The sequence below is a fragment of the Sarcophilus harrisii genome, chromosome 3 (assembly GCF_902635505.1).
Source record: "Sarcophilus harrisii chromosome 3, mSarHar1.11, whole genome shotgun sequence".
NCBI lineage: Eukaryota > Metazoa > Chordata > Mammalia > Dasyuromorphia > Dasyuridae > Sarcophilus > Sarcophilus harrisii.
The window spans coordinates 82,211,753-82,227,845 of record NC_045428.1 but is presented as its reverse complement, the minus strand read 5'-3'; the positions used below and the strand labels follow the sequence as shown (position 1 = coordinate 82,227,845).

Sequence of the window (16,093 nt, the reverse complement as noted above, 5' to 3'; positions counted from 1 at the left end):
TTATAATAAACTTCTAATTGATTGATCTTAGTTTCCCCCTAGCCTGATACTATTTCCCACAGCATTGCCCAGGGGCGGTTTGTCCATGAGGACTTAACTAAGATCATTTATTGGGCAATGTCTTAGGGGGGCCTTATGCCTCATGCTCCATATTACCTCTTCGCATATACCACAACAGTTTCAGGCTCTACCTTAAATAATTTTTGTTATTTTATCTAACTCTGTGAAATATATCCTTAGTAATTTGACATGATACCAAATGTGTAAATTAATTTAAGTAGTTTTGTAATTTTTGTTATATTGACATAGTTCAACCCTAAGTTCTGAATCTCTAATTATTTAATTTGTTTCTAAATTTTTAAGGAGCATGTTGTTTTCTTAATATTCTATTTATTTATATGGATATTATCTATGTAATTCCACCAATGTAGGTAGGGACTGATTCTCAGATATTTTATGTTTTTAGGGTTATTTTAAATGAGACTTTAATTTCTATTCTGGATTTCGTTATTGCTAAACAGAAGCATGTTGCTTTTTGTACGTTTATTTTGTTTACTGTTATTCTTCTGAAGCTACTAATGTTTGTTACTTTCTTTGTGATTCCTCAGAATTTTCTAAGTAAACTATTAGGTCATCAGCAAATGAGAATATTTTTGTCTGCTTTGCCTATCTTTATGACTTTAATTTCTTTTTCTTAATTGCTATTAATAGCAAATAACAACAGGGGAAAGAAGTATACTTTCTTTATTGCAGCATTACTGGGAAAGCTTCTAGTATTTCCCCACTGTATATAAGGTTAGTTTAAGGATTTGGAAATACTATTTATTCTGCTAAGAAAAGAGGCTATGACTTTGCTTCATAGGGTTTTAAGCATAAATGAATGCTATACTTTGTCAAGGGTTTTAAACCTACATTATTGATCTAATAATGAGTTCTGGGATGTTTTGATTTTTAACATATTAGTTGTTTTCCTAATACTGAACCATGTTTGCAACTCTAATATAAATCAACCTGATAATGAGTTACTTGCTGGACAAATTTTTGTAGTTGTTTTTTTTTTTTTTTTTTTTGCTAGGATTTGAAAAAAAAATGTGAGTCAATATTCATCATGATATTATTTATAGATTTATAAAGGGCACAAAGAGCAGAAGTTGGAGTCAACAGAACCTGAATTTAAGCATCAAATAATTTACTAGTTGGGGAACCTGTCCAAGTCACTTAATTTTTCTTATCCATAATTTTCCCATCTGTAAAATATTGATAATAATAGCATTTATGTCACAGGGTTGTTGTGAATGAAACAAAATGTAAAAAAGCATTTTGTATACCTTGAAGCTCTAAATAAATATTAGTTATAATTATGATTATTTTTTCTTTATTTTATTTTCCCGTTTTATGTATGTATTAATACCATCTCACAAAAGGAAGTTGGTAGAATATTTCTTTCTCAATTTTTGAGGATAATTTGTGCTATATATATATATATATATATATATATATATACTAATTATTTTTAAAAGTTTGAAACAATTCTATAAATCCTTTTGATTCAGAAGTTTTTTTCTTAATAATTTCTTTATGACTAATTCAATTTCTTTTTCTGAAATAAAATTTCTATTTGGTATTATGTTAATTTGGTAATTTTATATTTTGCAGAAAATCCTTTCCTTTAAATTTTCAGTGTTGCAGGGATATAATTGCATATGGTAATTTTTAATAATTCTGTTTATTTCTTTCATGTTGTGATTTCACTCTGAACATTTTTATTAAGATGATTTTCCTTTTCAATCAGTTTAGCTTATAGGTTTATCATTAAAAAAAACTTTTCAAAGAAATAACTTAGTTTTCAATTCAGTAGTCATTTGTTTTCCAACTTATTATAGCTCTTCTGTATTTATTTTGGATTTTTTTATCCAGCACAACTCACCAGTATGTTCTATTTCCTATGTCATGCCACTCTCAACATTATATGTAGATAGCATGTTAAAGTTTGGAGAGTTTTATATGTATAGTATCATTTAGTCCTCACAACAATCCTGGGAGGCAAGTGTTATTATTGTCCCCAATTTACAGTTGAGGAAGCTGAGGCAGAAGGAGATTTAACTCAGGGGGAAGAGAGGGAGGAAGGGAAGAAGGGAGGAGGGAAGAAAAGAAGGAAGGAAAGAAGGAAGGAAGGAAGGAAGGAAGGAAAGAAGGAAGGAAGGAAGGAAGGAAGGAAGGAAGGAAGGAAGGAAGGAAGGAAGGAAGGAAGGAAGGAAGGAAGGAAGGAAGGAAGGAAGGAAGGGCAAAATTTGATACCAGGATATGGATCACTTGTTCTGGTTCAAGTCCCTCCACTGAAATGCCATTCACTTCCACCAATTTGTCTCCAGCATAGAGAAGCCCTAGACAAAGAGAAACATAAAATAAAGATGGTGTTATTGAGATGTGAGTGGGGGTTACCGGTGGGAAGGATGTCTGAACCCCTCAGGGGTACAAAGAATAGTGTTAAAAACAAAAATGGAGTGAAAAGAAGGAAAGAAGGGCTACCATAAAGATAAATTTCATCAGAGCATGCTGTGGGAAGGTTAGGTGCCTAATCCAAGCTGTGCCTGGAAAGGAATTTTCTTTATAACATTTTGCTTAATGTCCTCCAGTAATCAAGGAAAATTCACAATTTCCTGAGGCCACTCCACTTGGGGAGAACAATAATGGTCAGGAAACTTTTCCTTATCAGGACTTGCTCCTAGTTTTGTCTTCTGGAACCAAACCAAACCCAGTCAAATGCCTTAAAATACATGAAGTCACATATCATGCCATCTCCCTTTCCCATCTTCTCTTCTCTAAGCCAAGTCTTTCCAGTTCTCTCACCTGATCTTTGTTTGATATGGTTTCTAATCCCTTTACCCTATAGGTCACTCTCCTCTAGGTTATAGGATAACAGATTTTAAAGTTGGAAGTGAATTTAGAAATCATCAAGATCAAACCCTTCATTTTACAGGCAGTGAAACTGAGGTCCAGGGAATGTAAGTCACTTGCTCAAGTCTTACAGATAGAAAGTATATAGCAGAGCTGGGCTTCCAACTCAGGCCCTCCAATTACTCACTCCAGTTTGTCAAAGTCCTTCCCAAATTGTGGGATCCAGAAGTGAAAAGAATACTCCCCACCTAGTTTGATGGGACCCAGTGCAGTGGGTCTGCCCATCAGTTCCCTTTTTCTGGATGTTGCCTCAGGTATTGGAGCCCAGCATAATGCTTTCACAGGGGTTAAAGACTTTGGCTGAAATAAGTCATCAGTCCTAAAAGTAGCATCCTTCATATACCTCCAAGTTCTTCCTAATCTAGAGTTTTACCTGCCTTAGGGCAAATGCGAGGAAGGAGTTTTGCTGTCCTTAGAACAAATACAGGTTGTTGCCATTATAATCATTATTATAATAGTGATTATATCCTTATTACTAATTGCACCATGCATGCTTGGCATATTCTCTGGATTTTAGTGTCCTAGAATGTTTAGCATCTGTGTAACTGGCAGTGGGGGTAGCAGAGGATAGAGCGCTGCCCGGAGTCAGGGAGACTCATTTCACGAAGTTCAAATCCAACCTCAGACACTTCCTAGCTGAGTAACTCCGGACAAATCCCTTACCACTGTTTGCTTTAGTTTCCTCAACTATAAAATGAGCTGGAGAAGGAAATGGTAAACCACTTCATCATCTTTGCCAAGAAAACCCCAAATGGGGTCATGAAGAGTCACAGACAATGAAACAACAGCAGCAACCTAAAATGTGTGGCTTCTCTCATCTCTAAAACAAAGGGAACATTCTGGCTGAAGTCCACGCTGGCTTCAGATAGATGATCCTATGCTCATTCACACTTCATAATGAAAAAGGAGAAAATTAGATTTTTCTGGTAATTACTTCATAAGCAGTTTAATCTCCATTAAATTCACTGTCTCTCGGGTCTAATAAACCACTAAGGATAACAATGAGTATGGATTTGCAGAGCACAGAGACAGATGTCAGGAGAATGTTTTTCAAGATGCTGCCTCCCACATGGGCCCCTGTCTGATATTGTAACTTTTGTGGGGTCTGCTTCTTCCCTTTGTCAGCTAATCAGTCTGTACTGGCCCCCATTCAATCAACATAAGTACAAAGTTCCCTTCTTATCAGCTGCCTTCAACCCAAAAACTGGTAGAAAGGCAGCAGAAAGTAAAATAAAACCAAGATTTTTTAAAAATGTTGTAATTTTGTTAGCTCATTCTTTGAGCTTGGCTTATTCTTGTTTCTAAACTTCAGATAAATCATTTTTTTTGAGCCAGACAGCTTTTTTTTAATTCACATTTTTAAAAATTACAGCTTTTTATTTACAAAACATATGCATGGGTAATTTTTCAACAATGACCCTTGCAAAACCTTCTGTTCCAACTTTTCCCCTCCTTCCCCCACCCCCTTCCCTAGATGGCAGCTAGTCCAATACATGTTAAATATGTTAAAATATATGTTAAATACAATATATGTATATATGTTTATACAATTATCTTGCTACACAAGAAAAATTGGATCTAGAAAGAAAGAAAAAAAACCTGAGAAGGAACACAAAAATGCAAGCACATAATAACAGATGAGATAAGAGATGAAGTGACTTGACCAAATTTGCTTAACTTAGAAAGTGACAGATAAGGATTTGAACTCAGAGAAGCTGACTTCAAATCGACAATTCTTCTTGTATTACACCACAGCTGTCTCATGTCAAGAGTTACATACTAGATAGAATTAAAGTTATTATTTTGAAAATCATCAATACAGAAGTCATGATTAGAGGTCTGGTTCTTTCCTCTTCCCTCCCTCCTTTCCTTCCTTCCTTCCTTCCTTCCTTCCTTCCTTCCTTCCTTCCTTCCTTCCTTCCTTCCTTCCTTCCTTTCTTCCTTGTTTCCTTCCATCCTTCTTTCCTTCCTAATAATATTCTACCTATGATCTATATAGCCTCAAATTATAGAATAGAGCTACAATACAAATTGTAGTTCACACAAAAATAAATGTAGCGAGATTTTTGGCATATTACCAAAAAGAGCTTGGTGTAGCCCAGTTCAGGTTGGTCCTATTGTTCAGGTTTGGGACTGGAATGAAATGAGACCCTCCTAGTCCATACATAGACCGCAGCATAGACCGCCATTTTATTAAGATGCATCCATATGCCAGGCATAAGACTGGGATATACAAAGAAAAATAAAATGTGTGACTTCTTGACCTTTGGTCTGGTTGGTCTGTGGATATCAAATCTGAGGAAGGAGTTTTTGACTACATGTATATGGGGACTTTGTAAGGAAGCTACACCCCTGATTCAAGCCTTAGTAGCTGAAGACTAATTGAGTCTTGGGACAACTTCAAAAACTTTTAAGGAAAAACTAATCTAGTCTTCAGAAAAAAAGAGCCTTGGGAAAATCTAACCCAGACTATATATGACAGGGTCTCATGTAGATAATGCTGCTATTTTAATTTACATGGTAGAAGTGCTATCAGTATTAGCATCTCAAGGATACTTAAGACCAAAAGGAGGAGACTGTGTATCAAGAATGAGGAATATTAGATGGCTGGTCAAACTCTTGTATAGGTATATGTGAAATTGTAAAAAACCGACTAACAATGAAGGCAGATGTCTAACAAGTTATATAGATCCTTTTCAGAGAATATATAGAAAGATACAGATCAGAATGACAATTTCACAGTAGCTCCCAATCACAGATTTAAAGCTGGAAGGGACCTTAGAAGTCACTAAGTTATCATTTTGCAGATGAGGAAACTGAGGCTTAAAGGGACTCGACTTGTCCAGGGTCACTTAGCAAATAACAATTCTTGAGATGGGATTTATACCCATATCTTTCTGATTCTAGGTCCAGCACTCTATCTATCATATTACAATGTCTCATAAATGAAGAACATATTGACTAGCAATCTTCAGTCTGTTGGAACACCCATAGGGGTGAGATCATCAATCCACTGAAGTATTAAAATCTTGAGTGAAGGCATTGAAATGGATATGTTCTCCAAAGGAAGGAAGGAAGGTTGAGAAAGAACATGGGGTCTAGAACAGAGTTTTGGGAAATGTCCATATTTGAAGGGTCAGAATTGACTCTAAAAAGAAGAAATAACAGATGTACCTAGAAAGGGGCAGTAGGGTAAAGCAAAGATATTTTGGAGGAAATGGAGATGTGAGCATGCTAGAAGGCTACGGAGGCAGAGACAGTGGTGAAAGATGCTGAGGGGAGGTCTCTCAGGGGTATCATATTCTGAGGCTATTTAAGCTATTTAAGGGCAGTTCTTCAATTTCTGAGGGGTCATCATCTAATTCCAAGATATCTTAGAGAAAAAAAATAAAGTTACTTAATTTTTACATTATCACAGACCACCAAGATTCCAACTTACCACTCTTGTCAGCCAATCCACCATGGATTATTCTGGCCACCATGATATCCCCTGTTATCTCATGGCGCTTGATGGTAGCACCCTGACAAAAAAGAACCACAGGATACACTTTTAATTCAGTGTGCTTGGAGAACTTGGACTCAACGCTTGTCTTACTTTTTAGACAAGGTCATCTCTGGTATCTGGTATAAGAAAAATCACATAATATGAATAAAATAAAAATTAATTTAAAAAACTTTTTCAAAAAACAAATAAAAAAATTGGAGGAGGGGGGGACTTGGGAAGAAATATGGTGAGTTCTTTTTGGATATGTTAAAGATAAGATGTCTTTCTCAAGAGAGATTAGGGTTAGATATATAGACTTGGTAACAACATGCACAGAGATGATAACTAAACCTATGGGAGATGATGAAATAATCAAGGGAGAGAGACCCAAGAGAATAGTGAATTGAATTTATAGAATTTTAGAAGTAGAAGAGAATTCTGTGCCCATCAGCTCTGACTCATCCCTATTAAAACATACTAAACAAATGGTCAACAAGCCTCTGTTTGGAGATCTCTAATTAACCATTTTTGGTTCATTCTCATTTTCAGGAAATTTTTCTTGATATCTAGTTTCAATTTGCCTCTTTGCCTCCTTTATCTATTGATTCTGGTTTTGCCCTTTGAGACCAAAGAGGAGTTCTACCCTTTAGGACTAATTTTTCTTCCATATGATAGCCCTTCAAAATTTTAAATATTTTATAGATTCCTCTTATTTCCCTTCAGTCTTCATTTCTTCTGACTAATCATTTCCAGCTCCTTCAATTGGTCATTATGTGCCATGAACCATCTTGGTGATTTCTCCCATGGAAAGATATTTATCTGTCTCTTCAATGTTTTTTTATAAATTATAGCATCCAGAAGAAAAGACAGAACCTGACCAGGGCAAAATACAAAGGGGCTCTCTCTTCCTTATCCCTAGAATATCTCTCAACACAGTTCCAAGAATGGCTTTTTTTTTAATTGCCACATTTTATTCCTGATTCATATTAAAAGTCCTGAATCTTTCAGATAACTGTGGTTTAGCCATGTCTTTCCTATTCTTTACTTGTGAAGATGATTTTTCTTAGACAAAGAATAAGACTTCACAGTTATTACTATGGAATTTCATTTTTTAAAAGATCTAACCCAGTGCTTTAGTCAGTCAAGGTCTTTAGGAGTCCTAACTCCTTTCTTTACTCCATCTGTTATTCCTGCTCTGTGCAGTTTGTGAATTGCTTAGTATGCCTCTAAGCTTTTGTCCAATTTACTGATAAAAAAGTGAATACAATACAAAGCCAAACACACATTACTGGAGCACTCCATTGGAGGTAGACTTCTTGCCAAATTGACAAAGAACTCTTAACTACTTGAGGCTGGATAATCAAGTAGCTCAAAAACTATTTAAATGTGTAATGATCTAGTCTATCTTTCTATCTCTTCTCTAAGAATGTTGTTCATTCTGATTTTTTATTGACTTCACAGACTATATTGTTTATAGTGTTTTCTTAGCAAAGACATTGGAGTGTTTGCCATTTTCTTGTCCAATATAGCAATATTAAATGCTTTGCTAAGAGCTTTGCTCATTTCAATTAAAGGACATTTAATGGCTTGATTTTTAAAAAGTATTTTTTCAGGACAATTACCAAAACAAATAAATAAAAGGTACAATCCCTTACATATTATTCCTTGCAGCTTGGTCAGAGAACAATAAATAGAACTCTTTCATCAGGCAAACATTAAGAAATTCAGTATATTTGAAAGCATAAGCAAATGGTTCAAGTTTCTTTTTATAGTTGTTAAACAAATTCTCTCCAAATTTACTGAATGTCTGTGGTTTAATTTTCATGAACCATGGACACACATATGTCATGTCACTTCTAGAAAGAATCTAATCTCCATAGTCCATTTCAAAAGCTAAACATCAAAAGATTTCCTTACCAAAGGCTGCTTATTTTTCACCAAGCAGACAATCCTCAAAGCTTCCTCATTCTCGGGGATGTCATCAGGCAGAGGAGGAAGAACTGGTTCAAAATCTTTCTGAGCCACAATATCATGGGCATTTAGTAAGGCCTGGAACATGAGAACAAAAAACACATCATCATCATCTTAAGAAACATGTCCATCCCCAAAGTCTAGCTTTGAACATCATGACTTGTAGTACACAGTACACAAGTCCTCCCACTTATTAATTCCTGGTAAAAATTCATGATTCTATAATTCTGGGCAGTAATTTCATTTCTTGGAAGCCCAAATAACATAAACTGCAGACCAGATCTAGTCCACATTGCACATGTGGAGTTTGGATTACAAAATATTCTATACTGACATAAATAGATGAGAATTTTGGGTTGCTTCTTTAGATAGCTAGAAGCAAAGGATCAACTGACTTTCTTATGTCAATTTTTTAGTTACTACAAAATTTTTTGTGACAACCATATGAAAGATTGTCCAAATTATTAATTATGTGAAAAATATTCAATAACTCAAGTTTTAGCAAAGTTTTTTTTTTAATGGAAACAGTCAAGATTTGAAGGCATAGTCCCATAAATAAACTGAATGGGTCTAGCCATCTGGAAAATAACTTAGAATTATGTCAGAGAAGTCACTAAGGCGTTCAAAGACTATGCTGATACTAAGTTTATATACCTCATGAGATCAATGACAGAAATAAATGTTCCATATATATACAACAATATTACTATCAATACTTTTTATCATAGCAAAAAGTATGGAAGGGATGTCCATCAATTGGGAAACAATCAAATTGTGATATATGAGTGTAATAAGTTGTTATTGTATAGTAAAAAACAGTAAGTTTTAGAAAGTCAGAGAAACACAGGGAGACAAGAAACACAGAAAGATCTTAACAGTAATATCAGTCAGTTTTGCAAATATACTTGCTTTGAAGTTGAGAATTTGTTCCAATGTAATTAATAATTAGAGAACAACACAAGCTTCTTATTTGTTTATGTGTGATTCATCTTCTAGGAATATTAGGTGAACACAGCCACAAAAGAATACACACAATCCTTATGCACACACATAGGCTTCTCAAACATCTGCCGGCTACTCCAGATCATGACCTGTGTCATCCTCCAAGGCTAAGCTTTTCTTTTTTTTGCATTTGTGGACTTTTGTACATAAAAGCCCACTCATTTAAAAATTCAAACTTACCCAGGACGCCTAAGCTTTCTGGTTCAAAAATGCCAAGCAGACTGTGCAAAAAGAAACTTCAAGTATTAAGGAAAAGAGTTAAATGAGAGAACATGGGCTCTCTCCAAATCATAATCATAAAGGAATCTGCATTATGGCTGATCAGAGATAATGCTGCCAGAATACAAGAACTGGCCTTTGACTGCAAGTGGGGTCTTCCTAACCTCATTCCCCGCCACGCACACCAGGTGGATTTCATTGCATGGTTTTGCAATTTTGCTGATTTTTAAGATCACACATGTCATGTTTTAGTGGAACTAACTATAATATAACTACAATAATTATACAAAAAAGTATTTGGGAATCTTAGCCTCAAGAAGAAGATGAACATATACTTCCCTTCTTTATATGCAGAGGTGGAGGATATTGCATAGGCTATTAGACTCAGTTGATTTTTATTTATTCATTTGCTGAATTGCTTTTTTTTCCTCTTTTTTCTTTGTTATAAGTTAGGGGAAATGACAAATATATATTTAGAAATAAAGGTGGCATGGGGAAGCTACATAGTCCTGTGGATAGAGCTATCAGTCCCAGAGTCAGGAGAAAATGAAATTTTCAAAAACATTTGAAACATTTCTAAAAATGAAAGGTGATATTAAAACAAAAAGTACCCAAATTGTGGATAAAAGCCATTGAGGGAGATAGTATAGCAGAGAGGATAATGAGCTGGGCTTCAGAGTATAAAAGATCAAGATCTACCTGATATAATAACAGTGTGACTCTAAAGCTGATAAGGTTAAAAGGCAAATAGTGCTAAGAGATCTGAATTCAAATGTAGCTTTAAGTACTTACTACCTAGATGACCCTGGACCAATCTCCCATTATATTATACCACAAAGGACTGTCTGGGGTGATCAGTTTCTTTTGATGACAATAGGCCTAACATTTCTATAATCATTGATTATGTTATCATTCTTCTTCCAAAGAGATTTGCTAACAGGCAGAATTTTAATTGGAATTTTAGACAAAGCTTTGTTCATACTGTGTAGATTGTTGATAATAAACGATTATCTTTTGCACTAAATGTTTGACTTATAGATTGCATTTTAAATGCCCTGAAATCAATACATTGCTATTCTCAGTATGCATAAGTTATGTAAAAAGTACTCTCCAAGAGCTGATTGATCACCATGACACTGTCTGTATATTAATACATAATTCTATGCATATAATATTTAACAGATGCTTCATTCATTCACTATATTAATGTTTTCTCCCCCTCTTCACTATTTGATTTGATTTCTCTTTAAACTGGGATCTCTGGAATTCAGCTATAATATTTTTGGGAATTATCATTTTGAGATCTCTTTCATGTGATCATTAGTGGATTCTTTCAATTTCTATTTTACCGTCTGATTCTAGTATATTGGGACAGTTTTCCTGATAATTTTCCTTGATAATTAAAAAATATATATTAATGTCTTTTCATGTCTGATTCCAAACTTGAAACTCTTCTAGGTTGTCTCATTTCTTATAGCAACTATTCTTGCAAACTACATTTCTTCCCAATTTTTAGAGCTTTTGCCAGTGAAATGAAGAAAGGGAGGGCTAGTTATACCACATCTTTTCTCTTCAGGACCCTGACATCATCTGCTTGGATGCTCCCATCATCATTAATGGCTAACATTAAAGATAGTGCTTTAAAGTTTGCAAAGAACTTGTACAAATATAATCTCCTTTTATCCTCACAACAATTCTGGAAGATAAATGTTATTATCGCACTCGTTTTATTTGCTTATTCATTCATTCGTTTTTCATCATTGTATAGAAGAGAAAGGATTAGGACCAGGGTTTAGTTAATTTTCCCTGCGTCATAATAGCTAATAAGTGAGACTGGGTAAGATCCAAGGCTAGATACATCGCGCCACCTGGTGATCACATTTCATCACTGCTTTCTTGGTTACTTGCTACGTAACCTTCAGAAGGGAAAACGGCGATGTGTTAGCATCAAGATCAGCATGGTACAGTGGATGGAGCCTTGGGCTTGGAGCCAGAGAAAAACCTGAGTTCAAAACCTGCCTCGGACACTGACTAGCTGCATCTAATAAATATTATTATTTTTCATAATGAAATCCTAGCTACACAGGAAAATTCTTTTTTTTTTTGATGTTGAAGCAGATTTGGAGATGCAATGTGGGAGAAGTGGGGAAGGTGGAGATGGAGAAAATTTCTCTTAAGAGAGAAGTTAAGAAATCGTGCTCAATTGGAATAATCTAAAAATTAAAAATCTGAATTTGAAAATAATTTAAAAATAAAACTCATCAATTTCATCCTTTCCCCTTTAAAATTATATGTAAAAGCAGAATAGGTCAAAATTTCCTTCAAATGCAAGTTGGTTGGTATGTGTATTCAAATCTAATTTGGCTGGTAATGCACATTCATAGGATCCCATTTACTTTAGTTTCACTTGGTAAAAATATTTCTTAATTTTATTTATTTATTTTTAAAAGCCACACTATCGGGACCATTCATTTTCTAACTCACTAAATACTGGGTAAAGTACTTTAGACTCTCTCAGCCTCAGTTTATCTGTAAAATGGGTGAGGATTAAACTTGATCTCACCAGTGTTAAATCTGTGATCCCACAATTCCATACAAGGTTGACTAACACTTGGCTGGGTCACATCTGAACAATAAGACTGCACTAAATTTGAAATATACCCCTTGTCATAAGGCATTCTAGGACAATAAATTGGGAAGTACGGGTTCCAGAGATGCTTCTGTCTTTACTGTGTGGGTGACCTTTGAGGAGCTAGTTTTTCATCTGAAAAATGAGGGGACTGGTCAGTCTATGTAACCTCCAAGGTCCCTTCCAGTTCTAATGGTCTAGGATCCCTATGCTTTCAAATATGTTTGTTTCTCTTAAAAGATTGCCAAATACATTGTCAAGTTTCATCCCCTAAATTTCCCTTTTGTGATATTTAAATGCATTCCTCTGCTTATCCATTACCATGAAACTCCTCATCTGAGAGTATTTTTACCGTTGCCTTGATTTCCCATTTTTCAGTGGATGCCCTCTCCTTCAGATTCTTCTCTTGCCCCCTCCCCTCTCTTCCCCAGACCCAGCTTCCCTCCTCCTCCCCCCCACCCCCAAGAGCAAGCTCTTGCCTGGAAATGTTTGGCTTTTAGAACTTGTCTCAGTTCTTGGGCCTCAGGGGACTGAGGAACCTCCTGCAGCAAATCCATCACCTGGTTAAAGGAATGACATGGATTATGAAATTGATCATCTTCATTTCATAGGAATTCCCATTCCCAGTCATGTAAAGCAGAGGTGTCAAAGTGTGAGTGTCCCCTGAACTGGGTTAAAATGCAATTGGGAAATATTTAACAAAATAAATACCAATATAATAAGACACAGTTAATTTTACATTTTAAAACTAAGACAATTTGACTTGCAGGTTTGTGGGGGAGGCATGGGAGAATGAAAAGGTTTGGAATTAATAGTTTAATTTGCCCTAAAATATTTTTTAAAATACATTATCAATTTGAATAATCTGGAATAGATTAAACAGATTGGTTTTCTCCTTTCTATCTTCTTATGCAAACTAGAAATATCTCAAAACTCAATTATAATTATATTATAATTAATAAAATTACTAATTTAGCAAAAGTTAATAAAGGTATTAGTAATTTGGTAAAATTTAGTTGTAGTAGTAATAATAAATATAAATAGTAGTATAACAAATAATAGTGATTTTATTACTAATAAATAATATATAAGTAATTTTGATAATAATATTAGTAATATTTAGTAAAAATGAGTGATTATTATAATTAATTTTAATGAGATTATATTAAAACCATCCCATTTAGTTAATCAATTTTGATCTAATAAAGCTAGAATTTTTGTTAGAAGGGGGTTAAGTAGACATTGCATTATTTTCTGGGTCCTTCTCTTACCTCGCAGGATAATGCTTGTGCCTGGGACAGGACAGGAATTGGTTTCTTTTTGATATATTCCTGGAGACATTCATAAACCTTCAGAGAGAGAAAAGATACAGCATATAATCTGTTTTGACCATTCAGGTGTGGCAAAGCAGAGGACAATGGATACTGGCTGCAAAAATATACATGGCAGCAGATCTATAATGAGTAATTCTTCATTTGGGATATATATCACAATAAGTAAAATGAATCATGTCCTCAGTTGGGAAGATGGGGAGTCCTGGGATGGCGGGGTTGGTAAAAGAGAGTATTTAACAGAAGCATGTTAGTTGGTAGCTTCTTTTTTTAACTAGTCTTACTAAGTGTGAAGTTCTGTTATTTCTGAAGAACTGCAAAATTAAGCACCCTGGGACAAAGAACCAATTTTTCCACTCTAGTTGTGCCTCTGTCTAGTAGAGTACCATGAGCATTTAGGTGTTTAACAAAGACCTTTGGCTCAGGCTGCTGTCATCTAAATACATTCTTGGACAGTTAATCTCCAAGAAATCTTAGTGATCACCTTTAGAAGGGCTTGCAGCCATGGGGAATGGAGAAGATCATATAAAAGACTGACTCCACTGACATCTCTGCTATAGAACAGACTTTGTTGTTTCATCACCAGCTTCAGAATTTGAGAGAGACCTGAGGGGAAAAAAGACAGAAAGAGCACCAAGTATTAAGGATAAACAGAGTGTTACAGATGATAACTAAGGCAGGGTGACTGGAACTTTGACTTAAATTAGTTAAGATCCAGTGGCCAAGAATGTACCATCTCTGTCCGGGGACCCATTTCTCTCCTGCTCCACTGCTGTACCTCTTTCTTGTTGTTCTCCCTTCCACAAAGATTTATTTGAATAAGAAAACTGTCCTCTGTAAGCCTTCTATTTCCCTTCATTTACCACTGGAGCCAGTTTTCCTACTCATAATTCTGTAGGTAAATATATAATAATATGATTCAGCTTGTGTTGTAGGAAAATAGAATGAGTCCTTCTTCATCTTACCATGTTGTGATGGTATCTAGCTCCTTCTTAATTATTCTCCCTCCAACAGAAGCAGGAACCTATATATCTTTTAACACTTCTGAAAATCCCTATAGGAAATGGTCATTGGGAGATTTCAACCTCTAAGAAAGTCATCAGACATATATTTACAAGCAATCCCAGTACTATGTAGATTAAGGGGGTTTCTTATTTGCTTCTAATACTTGTTATTTTGCTAGGAACGTGATGTATATATTTTTAATGTATAATTTCATGAAATATCCAGAGTTTATTACACAATATTAGTAGACACATTAATAGTGTTTATAAGTTTTCCAATTTGTGTTCACAATAACACTGTGAAGTAAATACCATAGATATTAGTAGTTCCATTTTACAGATGATGGAATTGAAGTTCAAGTTGAGTGATTTGTGTTGACATATAGTCAGCATCCTATTGGAGGAGCAGGGTGTAATGGCAATAGACTAGTTCTTCCTATTGGGAAGGTTAAGACTGATGAATATTTTAATCTTGGGAGTCCTGGGTGGCAGCAGACTAAAAGTTAATCAGGAGTCCAGACTAATCAATATAGTGAACCTCTGAAGTAGAGAATCACTAAGCTATCTAAGGAGGAGGGAACAGATCCATGTTGAAAAATGGAGCAGGTTAAGTCTACCTTGTTGAGCAGTATTGGGATGAGACTCATGAGTATCTTCTACAATCCCACTTGAGTGACATAGGAGGACTCAACCTCCAAAATATACATACACGCATATAATGTAGATATATATGTATATGCATATGTATAATGTATAGATACATAAACATTTAAAGTATAAACACGCAGGTATATTATACATGTGTGCATGTATTTACACAATATATTCATGTGATGTGTATGTGTGTATATGTATATATGTATGGCAGGTAGAATTTTTGAACCCCAACTCCAACACTTATTACTCTATTGAACAGTTTCCTTCCCCTCCACTCCCCTCTTCTTCTCTAATAGTGTTTTTAAGTTTTCCAATTTGTGTTCATAATAACACTGTGAAGTAAATACCATAGATATTATTATTCCATTTTACAGAAAAGAAAAGAAACAAAAGGGGAGACCCTTTTCTATCTTCCCTATAATATTCTTGAATATAAATATTTAAAGACCTTTTCAGGTCTGGATTAGCAATCCAGAAATATGTACCATTTTCCTGATTGGTAACTGCTGGCAGCTCCATCTTGCTCTTCTTGTCCAATAATTTTTCTTCTTTTTCTGAACGGAGAAACTTTCCTTTTCCAAAAGGAAATTAGGCCTGGGAAGCAGATCAACAGATAAACTGCATTTAAGTAAAAATGACTCTACTTCCTTTCTCTCTTCCATCACAAGGACAGTTCATAATATAATGTGGCTATTTAATGCTAGATCTTGACAGTTTCAATTAAAGAGAAAACTCAATGTTTCATGTTTCAGATTTTTTCCTCAGATAGATCTATACAAAGATTAACCTAAAAAGTGCAGAGCCCATAGAGCAATTGTATTCTGCTGATGTTCTCATT

General features: G+C 34.9%; 1 protein-coding gene across 1 annotated transcript in view; it reads right to left on the bottom strand.

The window, feature by feature from the left end:
* MPP4 (membrane palmitoylated protein 4) overlaps nucleotides 1-15,846 on the bottom strand; it is a 47,414-nt gene extending 31,568 nt beyond the window's left edge. Inside the window, exons 1-7 of the mRNA XM_031958325.1 lie at nucleotides 15,741-15,846; nucleotides 14,079-14,200; nucleotides 13,535-13,612; nucleotides 12,743-12,823; nucleotides 8,360-8,491; nucleotides 6,398-6,479; nucleotides 2,299-2,384 (exon numbers count right to left, since the gene is read on the bottom strand). Coding sequence (XP_031814185.1) covers nucleotides 2,299-2,384; nucleotides 6,398-6,479; nucleotides 8,360-8,491; nucleotides 12,743-12,823; nucleotides 13,535-13,612; nucleotides 14,079-14,200; nucleotides 15,741-15,774 — 615 coding nt within the window. The 5' untranslated portion in view covers nucleotides 15,775-15,846. The remainder of the gene's footprint in view (nucleotides 1-2,298; nucleotides 2,385-6,397; nucleotides 6,480-8,359; nucleotides 8,492-12,742; nucleotides 12,824-13,534; nucleotides 13,613-14,078; nucleotides 14,201-15,740) is intronic.
* Nucleotides 15,847-16,093: the final 247 nt, after the last annotated feature.